The sequence below is a fragment of the Convolutriloba macropyga genome, chromosome 12 (genome assembly GCF_964194025.1).
Source record: "Convolutriloba macropyga chromosome 12, txConMacr16.3, whole genome shotgun sequence".
Lineage (NCBI taxonomy): Eukaryota > Metazoa > Xenacoelomorpha > Acoela > Convolutidae > Convolutriloba > Convolutriloba macropyga.
This window is the reverse complement of record NC_134479.1, coordinates 3042964-3059458: the sequence shown is the minus strand read 5'-3', so window position 1 is coordinate 3059458 and position 16495 is coordinate 3042964. Positions and strand designations below refer to the sequence as shown.

The window sequence follows — 16495 nt, the reverse complement described above, 5'->3', positions numbered from 1 at the left end:
GGGAGAGTGAGAGGGAGACGGAGAGGGAGAGGGAGAGGGAGAGGGAGAGAGAGAGAGAAAGAGAGAGAGAGAGAGAGAGAGAGGGAGAGGGAGAGGGAGAGGGAGAGGGAGAGGGAGAGGGAGAGGGAGAGGGGGAGAGAGAGAGAGAGAGAGAGAGAGAGAGAGAGAGGGAGAGGGAGAGGGAGAGGGAGAGGGAGAGGGAGAGGGAGAGGGAGAGAGAGAGAGAGAGATGGAGAGGGAGAGGGAGAGAAGAGAGAGAGAGAGAGAGAGAGAGAGAGAGGGAGAGGGAGAGGGAGAGGGAGAGGGAGAGGGAGAGGGAGAGGGAGAGGAGAGAGAGGAGAGAGAGAGAGAGAGAGAGGGGAGAGAGAGGAGAGGGAGAGGGAGAGGGAGAGGGAGAGGGAGACGGAGAGGGAGAGGGAGAGGGAGAGGGAGAGGGAGAGGGAGACAGAGAGAGAGAGAGAGAGAGAGAGAGAGAGAGAGAGCGAGAGAGAAAGTTGTTTTCTTTTATTTTGTAAGATTGAGAGGTAGCTTCTTTTCATTACCTGTCCGTGTGCCTTCTCATGTGGTGAGAGCATACACTCTGCCGCAGTCTCTCTCACGTCATTCAGGAAGTCCTCACCCACTCCTCACTCACGTGCTTCATTGTCACTGTCAAATGAATCCTACCAAATGAATGTCAACATTTCACAAAAATTTGCACGTATCGCTAGAATCCAGATAGTTACGAATCAGAGAAGCATGAGTATTCGACAACTTCTTATATTTCTTATGGCAAAAACTAGTAGTAGTGTAAAACAGCTTATTAGGTATAGTAACCTAATATTTTTTGGAGAAAACAAAATGTTCAAATGTTTTCTGAAAAGTCACGAAGACTTCAATTACAGCAATTTGATTTTTAAAAAGCGTCTCATAGTTCAAAATATATGCGCAGGGTTTTGGTCCTTGAATTTTATATACCCGTTACTAATTATATGTTATCGTATTTTACTTTGTGGTGACGACAAATGAGGTCCAGGGCCGATTTTGGGAATATCCAAAAAAATCGAAAGTTACGAAAATTAATTGCCTGCCTTAAGTTCGTATCCTATTTTTTTAAAATATAAATATGCAATAACAAACACGAGGAAATATCAAGTTTTTTACAGCAACACGAAAAAAACGTGAAGGATAGTTACCGAATCTTGAATAAACAATCAACAAGATATACCACCATTTTTTTAAGCAATGAGAATTGTTTCATACCTCAAAGTCTATCCAGTTGATACAATTGTCGCGGGTTGGTGGAGTAGGAATATGGATGCCAAATAATTTCAAGTATAATATCAGGAGCGATACAAAATCATTTTAATAGAGTTTTTTCGATTGTTGTGGTTGAAGTACAAGAACTATTTAAAGAAAAGCTGCTAAAAAGTTTCTCGTTGTTCTAATGAGAACAGGGGAGAATTTTTCCTTGATGAATTGATGTCACAAATCTCAGGAGCATGTTCACTAACAATCAACATTTTATTGTCTGTTAGACTACAATTTATTTTACTTACAGCAAAAAAACACCTTTTAACACGTTCTGCTTCTAATAATTGGTTAGACATCCTAAATATATGTCAAGCAACTTGGACAAATGGAAACAAGGAAAGTCTAATTGATCACCGTTTAACAACCAAAAATCAGATTTTTCATACAATAGTGTTGGAGCAAATAACTGAAAATGATCATTTTTCACATCTGTTTTATCGTCTGTGGAACTGGATGATGAGAGAAGTATAGATCAATTATTTTACAGATTTACCCCAAGAACTGAAATAAAATAATAGCATCACCAGATTACACACAAATGTCACAACAAAACGATGCAGATTCCAAATTTTAACTGTCTTCCGAGTTGTTCGAAATTGTATTGCACAAATTAGCTTTTACAAAAATTGAAGGAAAAAAAATCGAAGGAAAAGAAGTAGCTATCTGAAAAGTTACTGAAAATTATTAACAAAAAAACATCGATTCTCTAACATTTGGAAGGAGAAAGTACATGTTTCTGCTTATACTACAAAAAAATAATCAGATATGCCATGAATCAACAATTGAGAAAATGAATTAGTGAGTAAACAAAACCAATGTTCGAGATTCTTCCTGATTCAAAGCAAAAATGGAAATTCATGAAGAGAAAACACCAACTTGAAGTGAAAACGACAAACTTTTCCAATTTCTGTATAATAATATTATTTTAAAAGCTAAAAACAATTTGCTCACGCAATAATGAATGTTGTTCGAGATTAGGTGTATACGATGTAGTGAAAAAAATTAAGGGGCTACCTATTTTTTGATAAGAAAAAAAAATTTTCAATTAGATTCATAACGAGAAAAGAATTATATGAGGTTATTGACCAACTACTGGAGAAGAAAGTTTCTGGTCCTGGATTTCTACACCCTTGATCTTTCAAATGCTCTAAAATATCTATTGGAAAACACTGACAGTTTGCAATAAACAAATGTACTTCGAGCAATGTTTTTACAGATGTCCTCAGAAAAGCATAATTAACTCCAAATTGTAAAATTGGTCTGTAGTTCTCTGAATCAAACTCCAATCCGTTTGAATCAGAGAGCTACAGACCAATTTCAGTGACACCAAATCGTGCTTGGTTATTTGAAAAGCTGTTACTCCAGCAATTATTAGAACATGTATAACAGCATATGAGAATTAACAAAAATCAATCCGGTTTTCTAAAAAAATTCGTCGACTGACACTGTCATTTTATTAACTAAATCGATGATGAGTCCCTCAAGGAAGTCCTTTGGCCCATGATTTTTATACTGCAAGTTTACGATTTCTCGAAAAATATGACACGCCAAGAAGTTTTACAGTTTGCAGATGATAACACAAGTTTTACATCTCACTCCCAAACAAATAGAAAACTTTTAGAGGAAATCGGCAGAAATGTTCAGAAAACATATAATTACATGAAAAAAATATGTTAACATTGAACCGATATAGAACAGCAGTAATTGTTTTTTTCCCATAAAGATCAACAACATATTGAGCAAATTATTTATAAGGGTAATATCATAAAACCTGAGGTTATCTGAGCTCAATGATTAAAAACAAATTGAAATTCAACGCAGAGCTTAATAAATGTTGACAGAAACAACAACTGCTATTAGATCGATACACTTAGTAAGACACATAAAACCGTTAAAAGCAAGAATTGTACATTTTAAATCACTAGTCCTAACATATTTCAATTTAGTGCAATTTTTCTGCAACCTTTGTCAGCTTCACCGTTCCAGAGAATAAATAGGCAAATCAATTGGGGTATTGAGGTTTGCCATATGTATAAAAAATCTGATAGCGCAAAGAATTTGCAAATAAGAGATAAAGTTTTATCTAAAGAGCAGTTCATTAAAGAAACTTCTCCTCTCAAATTTTTTTAGTTAATTAAGGAATATAAAGAAAGCAGGCAAGTATCCAAAATAGCGGAGTTCAAATTTTTTGGGAAAATATGAGATGAGAGAAAATTGCTCAACTGTCCATTTTTTTCTAGAAAGATTTGTTTCAGTCTAAATGAAGTCACGGATCAGTAAATGACGGATCACCCAAATGACGGTTCAGTAATCAGGAATTTCTCAACATGTAATGACGTTGAGTGGACAATGTAATAACCATGTAAGAAACATGCCGGTACCATGTAAGAAACATTTAAGAACCATATATGGACCATATAAGAACCATATATAGACCATATAAAAACCATATATGGACCATATAAGAACCATATATGGACCATGTAAGAACCATATATGGTACCAATATGCCATAAGTCGTGTAAAGCGTCTAAAGCTGGAACTGCTGCATAAGCTTTTTATGGGCGTTGAAAGAACGCATAAATCATCATATTGAATTCTTGGATGCCATATAAGAATCATATATGGAGATCTTGGCAACCATAGCAAGATCATATGAGAAAATTTTGTATGGCCTGTATGGGACCATATATGGTTCTTGGATATGGTTGCCAAGAAAGGTCAACCCGGGAAATTCAAGTTGAAATTCATTAGAGAAAAGATCAAATTACATGAACGTGTTACAACAGATAAACAAGTACAAGGCTTTAGAAGTTATTTCTACTTGTAATGTAAGGACCAATATATTTATATGTTTATAAAGTAACTCTTAAATTGAAAAATTTTTCACCAAACTTTTTGTTATGGTTATGAAAATTTGAATTTACATTTTATAGATTAAAAAATGATTACAAACGAAAACTACCCAGGCCTAGACCTCGACTTATGAAAAGACTTTAAAAGTCTAGTAGGGGGGGCCAATATTGACTATAATTACACGGTCGAGGTTCCTAGTTAAAGTCGAGCTAATATCTTTTCATGGGTCGAGCTAAAGTCTTTTCATAACGAAGAAAGTCCAGCTAAGGTCTTTTCATGGGTCCAGCATTAGTCTTTTAATAACCAGCAAAGTCGAGTTAAGGTCTTTTCATGGGTCCGCCATTAGTCTTTTCATAAGTCTGTTTTTTTTTAAAATTCAAAATTTGTTAATTTTTTTCCTGCTTCTGTACATACAGAAGCAGAACTGGATCAAGACTCGATAGTTTTGCACCAAAGCAGTCCAACTTAAGAATCAGTTGGAAATCTGCCAAAAGACTTAAGAATTTTGTCAAATCTTAAGATAAAGAGTTATTGCAGATCGAGTATATTACCACATTACTTGATTCTATGCAACCAGCTAGCTTAAGAGTATTGGTCCTAGTCCCATTAGCCATGAAAAAATTTCGGCGTTATTCAGTTTGTTTTCCTTCCCAATATTATGAGCTGTCTTTTTAAGAAAAATAATGCAGGTTTTTGAGGTATTTGTGGTTTTTTTTTAATCGTAAAAGGTGCAGGATCATATATGCTGACTACGTTATACGCAATATTGCAGGTAAAACGTTAATGGCTGAAAAGCAGACTCATGAAAAGACTAATGATGGACCCATGAAAAGACTTTAACTCGACTTTGTTTGCAAACATTGAGTCGAGCTTAAGTCCAGCACAAACTTTGGGTCGAGCTAAAGTCTTTTGTAAAATTTTGGGTCCAGCTAAAGTCTTTTGCGAAAAATTTGAGTCAAGCTAAATTCCAGAATCTCTTAAAGTCCAGCTAAAGTCTTTTCATAGCTCAAATGAGTCCAGTATGGTCTTTTCATGGCACATTTTGGTCGAGCATTGTCTTTTCATGAGTCGAGGTCTAGACCTGGGTACTATTTCGTTTCTAGAAAGTTCGTCGGAAACTTATTTAACTCTGTTAAACATCTTTGATACATCAAATATGTCAAGCATGGAGTTAAAATTAACTAAAAGCAAGTATTTGAGCTTTTGGATTCATCCATCTTGTATGGGTGGTCCGCCTTCAATTAATTTTGAGGATCTATTCTGCCCCCCCCCCCCCCGCTTAGTGGGCATACAATTTTTAAGCCACAGCGTGCTATTCTTTACATATCAATATGACGGTACACAATTTAAGTGGGGGCATTAAAGGCCCTTGGGGCCGTAGTTTTATAGAGATCCAATAATTTCAACTGTCAGAGAACCAAGCTGGTTTCACTGACACCAGTGTTGGTTGTGCGAAACCTGCTGGCTTAATTGTTCCTTTTGGCTCGTTACGACTGGGCTAACCTTTGCCCAACATAATCAACTGATACTTTTAAGAGTCGTTTTCCTAATTTATTGCTTCAAACAAAGGAAACATGACTGACCCTCCAGGGAACTGGGTTGTTCCGAGGAACCACTCTCTCTTGGTGAGGAGCTCGAATTGTCTCCAGATATCGAAATCGTCAGATGTCCACGATACCACACATACCTTAGGATCTCCCATCACTCTCAATCCACTGATCTCAGAAATGCTAAAAATAAAAAAAAAATTCAGTCGCAATAAATATGCGGAAAGTAATTTTTTTTTACAAAAACAAGTAATTTTTTTTACAAAAACGCGCACCTTAAAGGTCGATTGCCTAGCCGAGAACTGGAATTTATGAAAAGACCTATTAATTCCAGGTGTGTGTGTGGGGGGGGGGGGTAAATATTGAATTAAATTACACGGTCGAGGACTAATTTCTATATTTACCAGTAATCTCTACTAATATTGAATTATTTTCAGAAATTTAACACTAAAAAGTGGCCTAAAACATTACTCTCTTAATAAACATGACTACAGGTTTCTTTAGTTTTTTTCTCCCCGAACCTGGCCGATAAATCAACTTAGAAACAAATATACCATAATATCATCAGATGCTATGGTTACATCACTGAAGACTTATGTCACTGCAGAATATGTTCATTCATGTGCTGGAGATAAGCAATCTCACACTCGCAATTTTAGCAAAAGCAAAAACAAATTGAAATCATTTTTAACACACTAAGTGAAAAATTTTGTCTGTGGTAACCAATCAAATAATGATAAAAATATGTTCAGAACAGATCAGTACAACTAATAAAAGAATTAGGAAACCTGTTACATACAATTTGTGAATTAAGTGAGAGCACTCTCGTGAGAAACCAAACAGTTACACAACTACGAAGTAACTTCGCTAATCTATTTGCTCAAGTGTTCACACGGTGAAACGAGAAAGATACTTTCACACGAATTATAACATTTATTTACCTGAACACATCTTTTTTCTTGTGTTTTTCTTGTGAAAAATTTGGAGACAGAATGCCTTTAAGTATTAATGAAATCCAGAGATACAACAATGGAGAGAAGGAAGACAGTGAAAAGCATGAGGGTTTATATTGCACCACTCTTCGAGTCGTTGCGGGTACCCTACCGGCAACGGGTCCAGACTATTGCAGCAGAACAATAATAATCGAACTACATGAATGAATGAAACTATGAAGGCTAATTGTAACGCGGTCTTTTCCCCTTCAGCCACGATGGGAATGTGGCTATTTAATGGTTTTTTATTTAAGATTATGACACATCTGTTTTTGTAACAATTTTTGAAGTTAATTTGTAGTTTTTGTAACAATTTTTGAAGTTAATTTGTAATTTTTGAAGTTAATTTGTAGCTACGACCAAAAGTGAGAAAAACATAACATAAAAGTGAGAAACAGACCCGTGAAAAAACTTTTTCTCGTCTCGTGATTTGAAATTAACATCCTTAACTGGCCGGAAGTTACCAGTTCCTTTGAGTAAATGAAAAGAGCAATCTATTCAGCGAAAAAATATTTCATCCATTTCCTGAACAAGTACCCTTATAAAAAAAGACTGTGTAATAAAAGGCGTGTAAGTCTAAGTCGGCTGCGCTCTTATGGCCTGTGTATGATCTGCCAAAAAGTTGCCATAGTTGCTATTTTTGGTGCAGTTTGCTTTTGCCGAGTTAATGAGAAGTTTTATCACCTTTATTTCTGGCGCTGCGACCCGGGAACAAAATAATCATCATCAGATTTTTGTTTTTACTGGTCCGTTTGCCCTTAGGTGACCAGCCTCCTTACGCTTTTTGTGCCGGGAGCACACCATATCTCATGATGTGTAGCATCAAAACAACTGTCATATATTTGGGGTTAAAGACCCGCCCACTTGTACTAAATACGCAATTTAGCGCACGACACGTGACAACGCTAAGAAGCACCCGTTTTAGAAATTGTTTTATAGCCAACTAGTAGTTTTTCAGAATTGCTTATGACGAGGAAGCATGAACTTGTTAAGATGACTTTTTAACGTAAATTGTACCAAAGTGAGAAACAGACCCTTGAAAAAACGTTCTCTCTCCTCGTTATTTGACATTAGTTCCATAATTGTTTTCTAATTGGGTAAATGGAGTCTTGCAAAAACAACACTCTATTGTGACATTCTGGGTCAAGTATATGCCCGGCAAAAGCAAGTTAAAAGTTTGATTTGAAGAAAGCAATTGTTTTAGTTTTCAAAAAATGTAGTTTTCATCCCAAATACATTCGATTCAGTTAACATTTTGTATATTTTCCCCAAAATTATACCAATTCGACATTACAAGCAACTTCTGGTTAACTTCAACTAACTCTGGATAACTCCACTAACTGGCGGGAAGGAATCGTTACTGAGTAGTAGAAAAGAGCAATCTACTCAGTGAGATATAATTCATTATTTTCTTAATCATTTAAGCCTTTTTAAGTATTATCATATAAGTAAAAATTTTAGCAAATCAGAATCAAGAGCTTTAAAAAGCTTGCAAATCCTTGCAAATTACTTGCACAACAACGAATGCCTTCAAACCCCATATATATATTTTGTGGAGCTTACTGATAAAATAAGTCGGCTGCGCTCTTTTTGTTCTAACAGTTTTAGGTTTCAGAATTATTTCCTTGACCGATCCTAGACTAAAACCTGTCAAAAAAGTAGCCAGATTTGCAGTTTTTGATGCAGTTTGCTATTGCCGCTACAATGCGAACATGAAGGCGCTTGTGGATCAATAAAATGTGAAGCTTGTTTTATCACTTTTATTTCTGGCACCGAGACCCGGTAACAAAACAGTGACCATCAGGTTTTGTTTCGGCAGGTTGAAGTTCCACCGTGTGACCAGCCATCCTTACGTTTCTTGTGGTTGGAGCGCACTGCATCTAATGTTGTGTAGCATTATTACATGTGCCATATAAATAGCAAAAACCGTCTTATGCACTGCTTGATCTGATGTAAATTGCAGCTGCTATTGCAGCACGTGATGCTTCGAAAATTTTGTGTAGCTCATGCTTGGCATCTAGGTTAGAAATCAGGCACCTGCTAACTGAAGTAATTGATATCCGTTCGAATTTGACGGCCCCTTGCTGACGACCCTGAATTTGACGACATCCGTCGTGTTGAAATTTTCTGGGTATCTGATTTTTACAATTGTTACCTTGTTTATTTATTGATTGAAAAATTCATCGTACTGTAATAGAAAACATTATGATGATTTTAAGGCGATCAAATAACTATGGTGCAAGTGACAGCAACTGACGTTGTTGCATATTGGTGACATCCAGTTTTAAGTCTGCTTTTCTGAAGACAAAAATGTCATCACTTGCATTCCATTGGGTTGTTCTGTCACTGTGTCTACATTTTCTCCAGGTGTTTTCAATACCGTGTTTAGGTCGTTATTGAAAGTTTACGTGAGCTTGAAGCCAACTTTTGTAACACCTTTTTTACTTCTGTTGTTATGATTGCTGCATTTTTGATTGTGTTTAAACTTTGATTGTAATCATCAATGTAGAAATTGTTCAGGATTATTTTTTTCTGCACATCTGTGGAGCATGTACATTCCACATGATGGGGAATTTTTTGAACTAAAAGCCTTTCTCTGGTACTTGAAATTGTTTTCCTCTCCATCTTTGTGCAACAAAAATCAAAAACCTGAATGCGTCTTGATCCTCTGCTTTTATGGAAATTGGCATAAACACGGCTTTAATATCACCGTTTGCTGCTTTTTTGTACGGTCAAAATCTCAGTAAGACTCCAACAAGGTTACACAGTATATACGGTCCCGTCAAAAGAGCTTCGTTAAACGAATGTCCTTTAAATGCTGAAGCTGCAATTCTGATTCGTCTGACGTTTTTTCTTCATTTCATGTTCAACGTGTTGGTGCGAAAGATACCAAAATTTTGACTTCTTGAAATTGGGTTGCCGCTGCGTTTTATCAAAAATTTTTTCTCTCGATGTCCGCTTCATTGGTTTGTTGGTAACAATAGGAAAGATCTGGCTCCAGCTGAACTAGATTTTCAAGCGACTGCAATTGTGCTGGGAGAAGAAATTAGTTGTTAGGTAGTTTACTGTCATCTTTCCGAGGGAGTCCAATCTCATAACAAAAACTATTGTGACTCGTTGTATTTTCTAGTGTTTTAAGTGCTTTCCTGTCATCTGTGCTCAAGTTTTCTTGGTTCACCTAATTTTTTACCTCCATGGTCCAAAACAATTAAAGCATGTCTTCCACACGGTTTCCTGGTTTTCTGGAGTTTTGATTATGTTGTAAAGCGTGATGTTGCAACTGATTTCCTGTTTCTTACTGCTTGACTTGAATTTCTGCATTATTGGTCTTGTAACGGTCCATCCAAGCTGTGTCAAGTATGGCATTCCTGGTTTTCCATTTTTAATTTTGAGTGATATCACTATTAATATCAAGGCATCAGCTCCAAACTCATAGACTATTATCTCGCATCCTTGGGAAAATGATGTTATCTATGTTATCGTAGTCGGCGAAAATAGAGTTAGGAATTTCGACTGGTTAATTAAGCATTTGGTTAATGATGCATGTGTGAAATTATGGTTGTGTGCTGTTGTTGTAGTTGCTATATTTTTGTTGTGTTTGGAATTGATTTTGTGGGTCTGTTTGATTATTGGAGTGTCTATTCTTCTGGTGTCGTGAATTTGTTTTTAGCATGAAGCTGTTGGGATGTCATAAATTTTACGGAAGTTGCTCCAATTATCGTTTTTGAGATTGTATTTCTGATTGAAAATGTTAGTAATATTGTTTTGACAAAGGGCTTTTCGTGTATGGCAATTCGTGTATTGATCGTTTTGATTGCGTTCAAAAATTCTTCCATAGTAGAAATCATGTGGTTGAATTTGCGATCTGTTTTTTGCTTGTCTCTGTGTGGTACCAATGTTGTGTTGACAACAATTGTTATGATTAATTTTTGCGGAATGTTTTGAACAAGGTTGTTTTTTATTTTTTGTTGATGAGTTGGAAAAAAGTCTGCGAACTGTGGAAGTTGTATCTGTGGATTATTGAGTGTTGGAATCCTTGTAGTTTTCGATGCGACATCGATATTATGTGTTACACTGTTCTTTAGGGTGTTCGGTGAGGCAACTTGGGCAAATTTTTAGTTGACTTACTGTTTGTTGTCTCTCGTTAATATCTAATTTGAGGAATTGGGTGCAATTTGCCAAGCTGTGGTTGTATCCACATAAAGGGTATCTTTTGTTACTTTGCTGTTGGAAGAGTCTGTTTGATCTTCTAGAAAAACTGTTTTCTTGGTTCATTGGTCTTTGAGATGTTCACAAATCTTCTCAAGCTTTTACTTAATTATTGATCCACTCCTTAGAATGTGTTGAATTCGGATACGTAATAGCTTGTCTAAGGAAGCGCTCATTCCATCGGATTATCTTTGTTGGCCGAAAATTATATTTAGCATTTTTAAGGACAGCTGAGGGTTGAAGGTTTGAAGTAAAACAATGAAGTAACAAAATTTGAACCAATTGTCTACATGTTGTGGTTTCCTAAATCTTTTTTGTATTTCTGGCATTGCTTATGTGTAAATCCTCTCCGTTGTTTGAGTATTTGATGATGCTATCTTTAGCGCGAATTTGAGAGTGTTTTTAAATTATGCATCTGCCGTTGTAGCATTATCATGTATTGTGACTTTGGAAGGACTAAATCGCTCGTGCCATCTCATTGGATCTCAGTTGAAGTTTTCGAGTTGAGTTTTCGGAGGATGAATGCTGGATGTGAAAAGTTGTTGTTTTGCGTTTCGTGGAAAAAAATGTCTGTTGGCTGTGTATGTTGAATCTGTCTGTCTGCTTGTTGGTCAGCTATGGTGATGTAATTTGGTAATCTTTGGTCTTGTGCACTGAGATGAAAATTTAAAAAATTGTTTTCCTTTTTTAATTAGGTTATTGATAGCTTTTCTGAAAGATTTCCAGCTATTCGATTGAATGTTTACAATAATATTGCTCGCATTTTGATTAATTTTTTGGATTGAAGACATTGCTGTTCTTGATTTTGAATATCTCCGTAATTATATGAAGTACTTTGAACTTGAGTTTCCTGAAATTGAGCATTTATTGAGGTGAGGTTCACATCATGGATCGTGTGTCTCCTTCTCTTTTTCTGGCTTCTTTTCCTTTTGTTTGCAGTTCATAGTGCATTGCGCTATTTTGTAGGCTGACGTTGGTTGGTTGTTGGTCGTCGCTTTGGTCGTCTGTTGATAGTCCATATCTGCTGTCGTTATCTGTTGTCTTTTGATTTCTGCTGAGTATGGGCCTCATATTATTTGATGACTTTTCTCCTGTTTTCAGGATAGAAGACATTGTATTGATTGATGCAGACTTGACTGTGTTTTCTTTTGTGCTTTTTGTTGGTCTTGGTTGTTAGTGTTAAATTATTGATTTGAACTGAAATCAGATTTATTACTGACATTTGATTGGTGCCTTGTTCGTTTCCTTTCAATTTTGTATGGGAGCTTGGTTTGCTGTTTGATATATTTGTAACAACATTGCATCTTACAAAAAGGGGTCCGATAGTTTGCTTTTTGTAGCTAAATTCATTCGCTTCTTGGAAGTTAGTTCAGTCATCATAACTATTGTTTTTGTATGCCCTGCTCCTATGTAATGGTCGTTTTTTTCTCTTGTGAATGCTCACTATTGATCTTGATGGAGTGCATTCTGTGTTAGACTCATCATGCAGCTGTAAAATTCTCTCACGGGTTTGTGTAAAGTTGGTTTTCGGATTGTTGCGTCTGTTTTTGGCTGTACTGAAAAGTTCTTAAAGGAAACTCAAGGTATGGAATTCCGTTATACTTTTTAAGGTTTTCCGCCTTGACGTCCCTTCTTTCAATAGACGTTGCATCTAAACGGATAGCGTTCCTTATCACTATTACTTTTATAGCTTTCGCTCTACTCAGAGGGTACCCTCTGCATCCCCTTTGCACGGGGTTGAGCACTTTTGTTGCGAGTTAATTGATGCTGCCGCAACATATTCGGCGATGTCGACCCAAGTTTGTTGCTGATATCGGCTTTTTGCATCCTGGGCATGGTACGTATTTTGGTTTGTAGATTATGGCTGGTTCCTGTGGGTAGGTCTGATTTGAGCTACACAACTTCCTGTGGCGGGCGAAATTCGTCGCCATCACAACTTTTTGGCACGTTCGGCATTTTTTCGAGGTCCTCATCATCTTCTCCCCCGTGCATGTCCTTTCATGGTTCTTTCTCGTGGCTTCCAATTTAATGAGATTGCTGCACCTCGTACATTTGAACAATGCTTCACTCTTTCCATGCATTCTCTTGATGTGGATGCCCAATCCTGCGGCATTTCCCGATTCCTTTTGGCAATGAGGGCATGCGAGGGGTCTCCTTTGTAGTTCGACATTCGTTGGCGTTCCGATTCGTTGGCGTTCCGATTACTCCATCTTTGTAGTGACCTCGATTCTTCTCCCGGTTTTCGAGGTGCTACATCCGTCTGGCTACTATGTCCCGCCATGTCTTATTGTTTTCTGTTAGGCGGTCCAGTTCCGTCGGGTCTATTCCTGCTTCCCTCACCAAACGGCGCCAGTTCTGCGGTGTGCTCCTCGTCTTCTTCCTGTTCCCGGGTGTGTTTTCTAAATGGCAGCTTTCTAAGGCAGCTTCTAAACCCAGGATCGCTTTCTTCATGGGTCTGTCATTAGTCATTTGCATTACATGTCCGATGCGCTGGAGGCTCCTTTGCTCCATTTTCCAACGTATGGACTCTATTCCGAGCGAACTCCTTACATCCTGCATGTTCTTCTGAACTCGTTGCATCGTTTTCAGTGGGGGCTCCTTCTTGTGACTCCATATATATCGATACCTCCTGTCGATCCACTGTTGAAACTTCTTGATTTCTCCCTTCTGCCAGAATCTTGTAGCAACGTCGAAGAGAAGCCGCTTTCTAAACAGTTTTGGACTACTAAGGCTTGTTGTCGTTTGGTCATCTTACTGTTCAGTAATTGAGGTCTCACCCTCGCCCATAATTTTCCAGCTCTTTTGATCGTCCATTGGAGATGTCGTATATAATTTTGTAAAAATTACGTCGGATGAAGACCCATGCCTTCTTTGTCAACTTTGCTCTTCTTAAGCATTTCTAAATGAAATTAAAAATGTTTAGTTTGTTGCTGAGAGACAATTGTCTGTAGACATCATTTCTTGTTACTTTTTCTTCTTTTCTTGTACATATCTATTTTCTTTTCTTGCTTCCTTTTCCCCCATATCTATCTTGTTTTCTCCCGTTCTTCGCTATTGTCACTAAGTGATGGCTCCCTTAAAACGTTATTAAATACAGCAAACATTTCGAGCTATGGGTTTATTAGAAACGATAACAAGAAAAATTTTATAGAGTACTTCCTGATGTTGATAATATTTGTTTATTTTTTCAGTGTTTCAATATCAGAGGTTTGCTTGCTTTCAATATATTTGTTGTTAAAATGTCATCAAAGTTTACAAATTAATCGCAAAAGATTTCCTGATACAATGAATTGCTAGGTTGCACAAAGAGTTAAACATATAATCCGAACTTCTAGAAATGAAAATGAATCAGAAGTCATCAATCAATCAAAACCAATAAAAATCAAACTAAATCAAGCTTGCGCTTGAAAAGTTGAGACTACCACCCAAGTTGAGGCCCAGACCCAAATTGAGCTATAATCAGACTATCCAGACTATAAAGACTTCTGATCAGACTTTCCTGACAAAGATAACTTCTGATCAGACGGTACGCATACTACGGTCCAGACTATATTGCGCTTATGATCAGACTCAAATTCAGATCATTGTCCAGACTATAATCATACCTTTTGTGAAAAAAATATTAACAGAAATTCATAAAATGAAAAATTTGCGAGCCATTGCTTAAGTTTGCTGGCACCATAGATAAAGTTTGACAGTTATTTATAACAAACGTCTGAGTCTACGGTTGATATTTTTCTTTATGAAAGGACTCACCACTTGTTAGCGGTTGGACGTTTTTGTCCTGATCGTTCTGATCGGAGGTAAGGGACTTCAAATGTGTCTCTGATCAGAACAGTTACCTTTTTTCTGGCTCCTGACAGAGCCATTATTACCTACTCATTAAAAAAAACCAAAAAAATGCTCAGACTCAAGTGTATTCGACATGGCCTCTGATCAGACTCAAGTGGGCTCGAGTCCGCCTCTAACCAGATTTTCCAGACCGAAGTGGCCTCTGATCAGACCTTCCAGACCGAATTGGCTTCTGATCAGACCTAAATCAGACCATGGCCCAAACTACTTTGCGCTCGAAGCTCGGTCCAATTCCTGTAATTTCGGTCTGGGAACACTCGGCAAGCACACGAGTGGGTCTGATCATAGCTCAATTTGGGTTTGGACCTCAACCTGGGAACTAAATCAATTGTGTTCTTTTGAGTCTTTTTATGATTAGGTTTCATAAGCAAATCGGTTACCAATCTTAGACTAAGACCGGTCAAAAAATGTTGTTAGACTTTCTGGTTTTGATGTCGCTTGCTTTTGCCATAATAATATCATGCTGAAGGTGCTTGTGGTTCAATAAAACGTTACGAAAGATTGTTTTATGCCCTTCAGAAACGATTCATCAATTTCACGAAAAGATGATGGCAAAGGCGATCAGAATTTCTTCCCTAGTCCAAAAAACCAACAATAATTACAAAAAATAGATTAGACAAAAGTGTTTGGTTTTGTCAATACCCGAAAAGCCTGGTATGTTCAGCGTGAATCGTAAAAAATTGTTGGTTTTGTCCTTTTGATAACGAGATTTGTTCATTATAAGGCGGGAAAACGGCAGAGTGTTTACATCTTATTTTTGATAAGAAACAACCCAATAGATTAATTTGAAATTCTGGCATTTCTAATTTGTGTCTACAGGAACATCGGGTCAAAAATGCCCAAATCTTACATAAAATGGCCGCTCTTATAACCGTTTTTTATTATTGCGAGAGTTCTGTTTCATATTTTTGGGAGTTAGTATGGCATTCTTCTTCTTTTCGACATGAGTGCAAGTGTGATGAGATGGAAACAGAGAAGGTTGAAAAGTTTTTCTGACCCTTTTGCAATTTTCTGTGTTGTGTTTGCAACCATTCCAGCTGACTCAATGTATCCCTTTTCTCCATGGTATAACATAGTGGCCCATGCAGTTGCTATTATTCCACCACTCCTACTTCCACCAGTAGTCGGAGTCGCGTAGATTCCACCTGAAAACAAACAATTCCACCTTTAAAGAATTTCCAACAGAGAATAAACAAAAATTTTTCTTCGCATCTGACATTGTTACACTTCTCAAAGTGGGTATTTTTTAATCTCTGGGCAGTTGCTGGAAAGTTTGCTTGGGTCTGTCATCTTGGATTTGACTACAAGCTACATCAGGTAACACATTGTCACCTCAAATCGACTGTTTCGTGTTTGATGGAAAGTTAATTGAAATTGTATCTTTTGAGTCCTCCTAATAAGTGTGGTTAATTACATTATTATTATTATAACAGTATAATCTTGCACATTAAATTAGTCTAGGCCGGGTAGTATGCTGGACATATTTTAGGTACAAAAGGAATTCAGCTGGAATCTGTAAGTTGTCCTCCTCCTCCCCCTCCACTTTGGCTCCAAATAGTAAGGCATTGCTCGAATCTTAAGTACATTTTGCCGCCTAATTGTTGTAAACTTGATTTCTTCGACACGTTTGAATCATAATCATCGAAAACAAGCTAAACAAAGGTGCACGTGGCGAAACAAAAAAATGATTGAATAAAGAAATTGAAACAAGGATCCTATTTTGAAACAACAAAACCCAAGGAATTG

At 37.1% G+C, this 16495-nt stretch overlaps 1 protein-coding gene across 1 annotated transcript in view; it reads right to left on the bottom strand.

Annotated features, from left to right (window-relative positions):
* The window catches only part of LOC142350949 (sphingosine-1-phosphate lyase-like), a 63845-nt gene that overhangs the window by 21771 nt on the left and 25579 nt on the right, over positions 1 to 16495 (bottom strand). Inside the window, 4 exon segments of the mRNA XM_075402976.1 lie at positions 543 to 619; positions 622 to 662; positions 5733 to 5879; positions 15747 to 15894. Coding sequence (XP_075259091.1) covers positions 543 to 619; positions 622 to 662; positions 5733 to 5879; positions 15747 to 15894 — 413 coding nt within the window.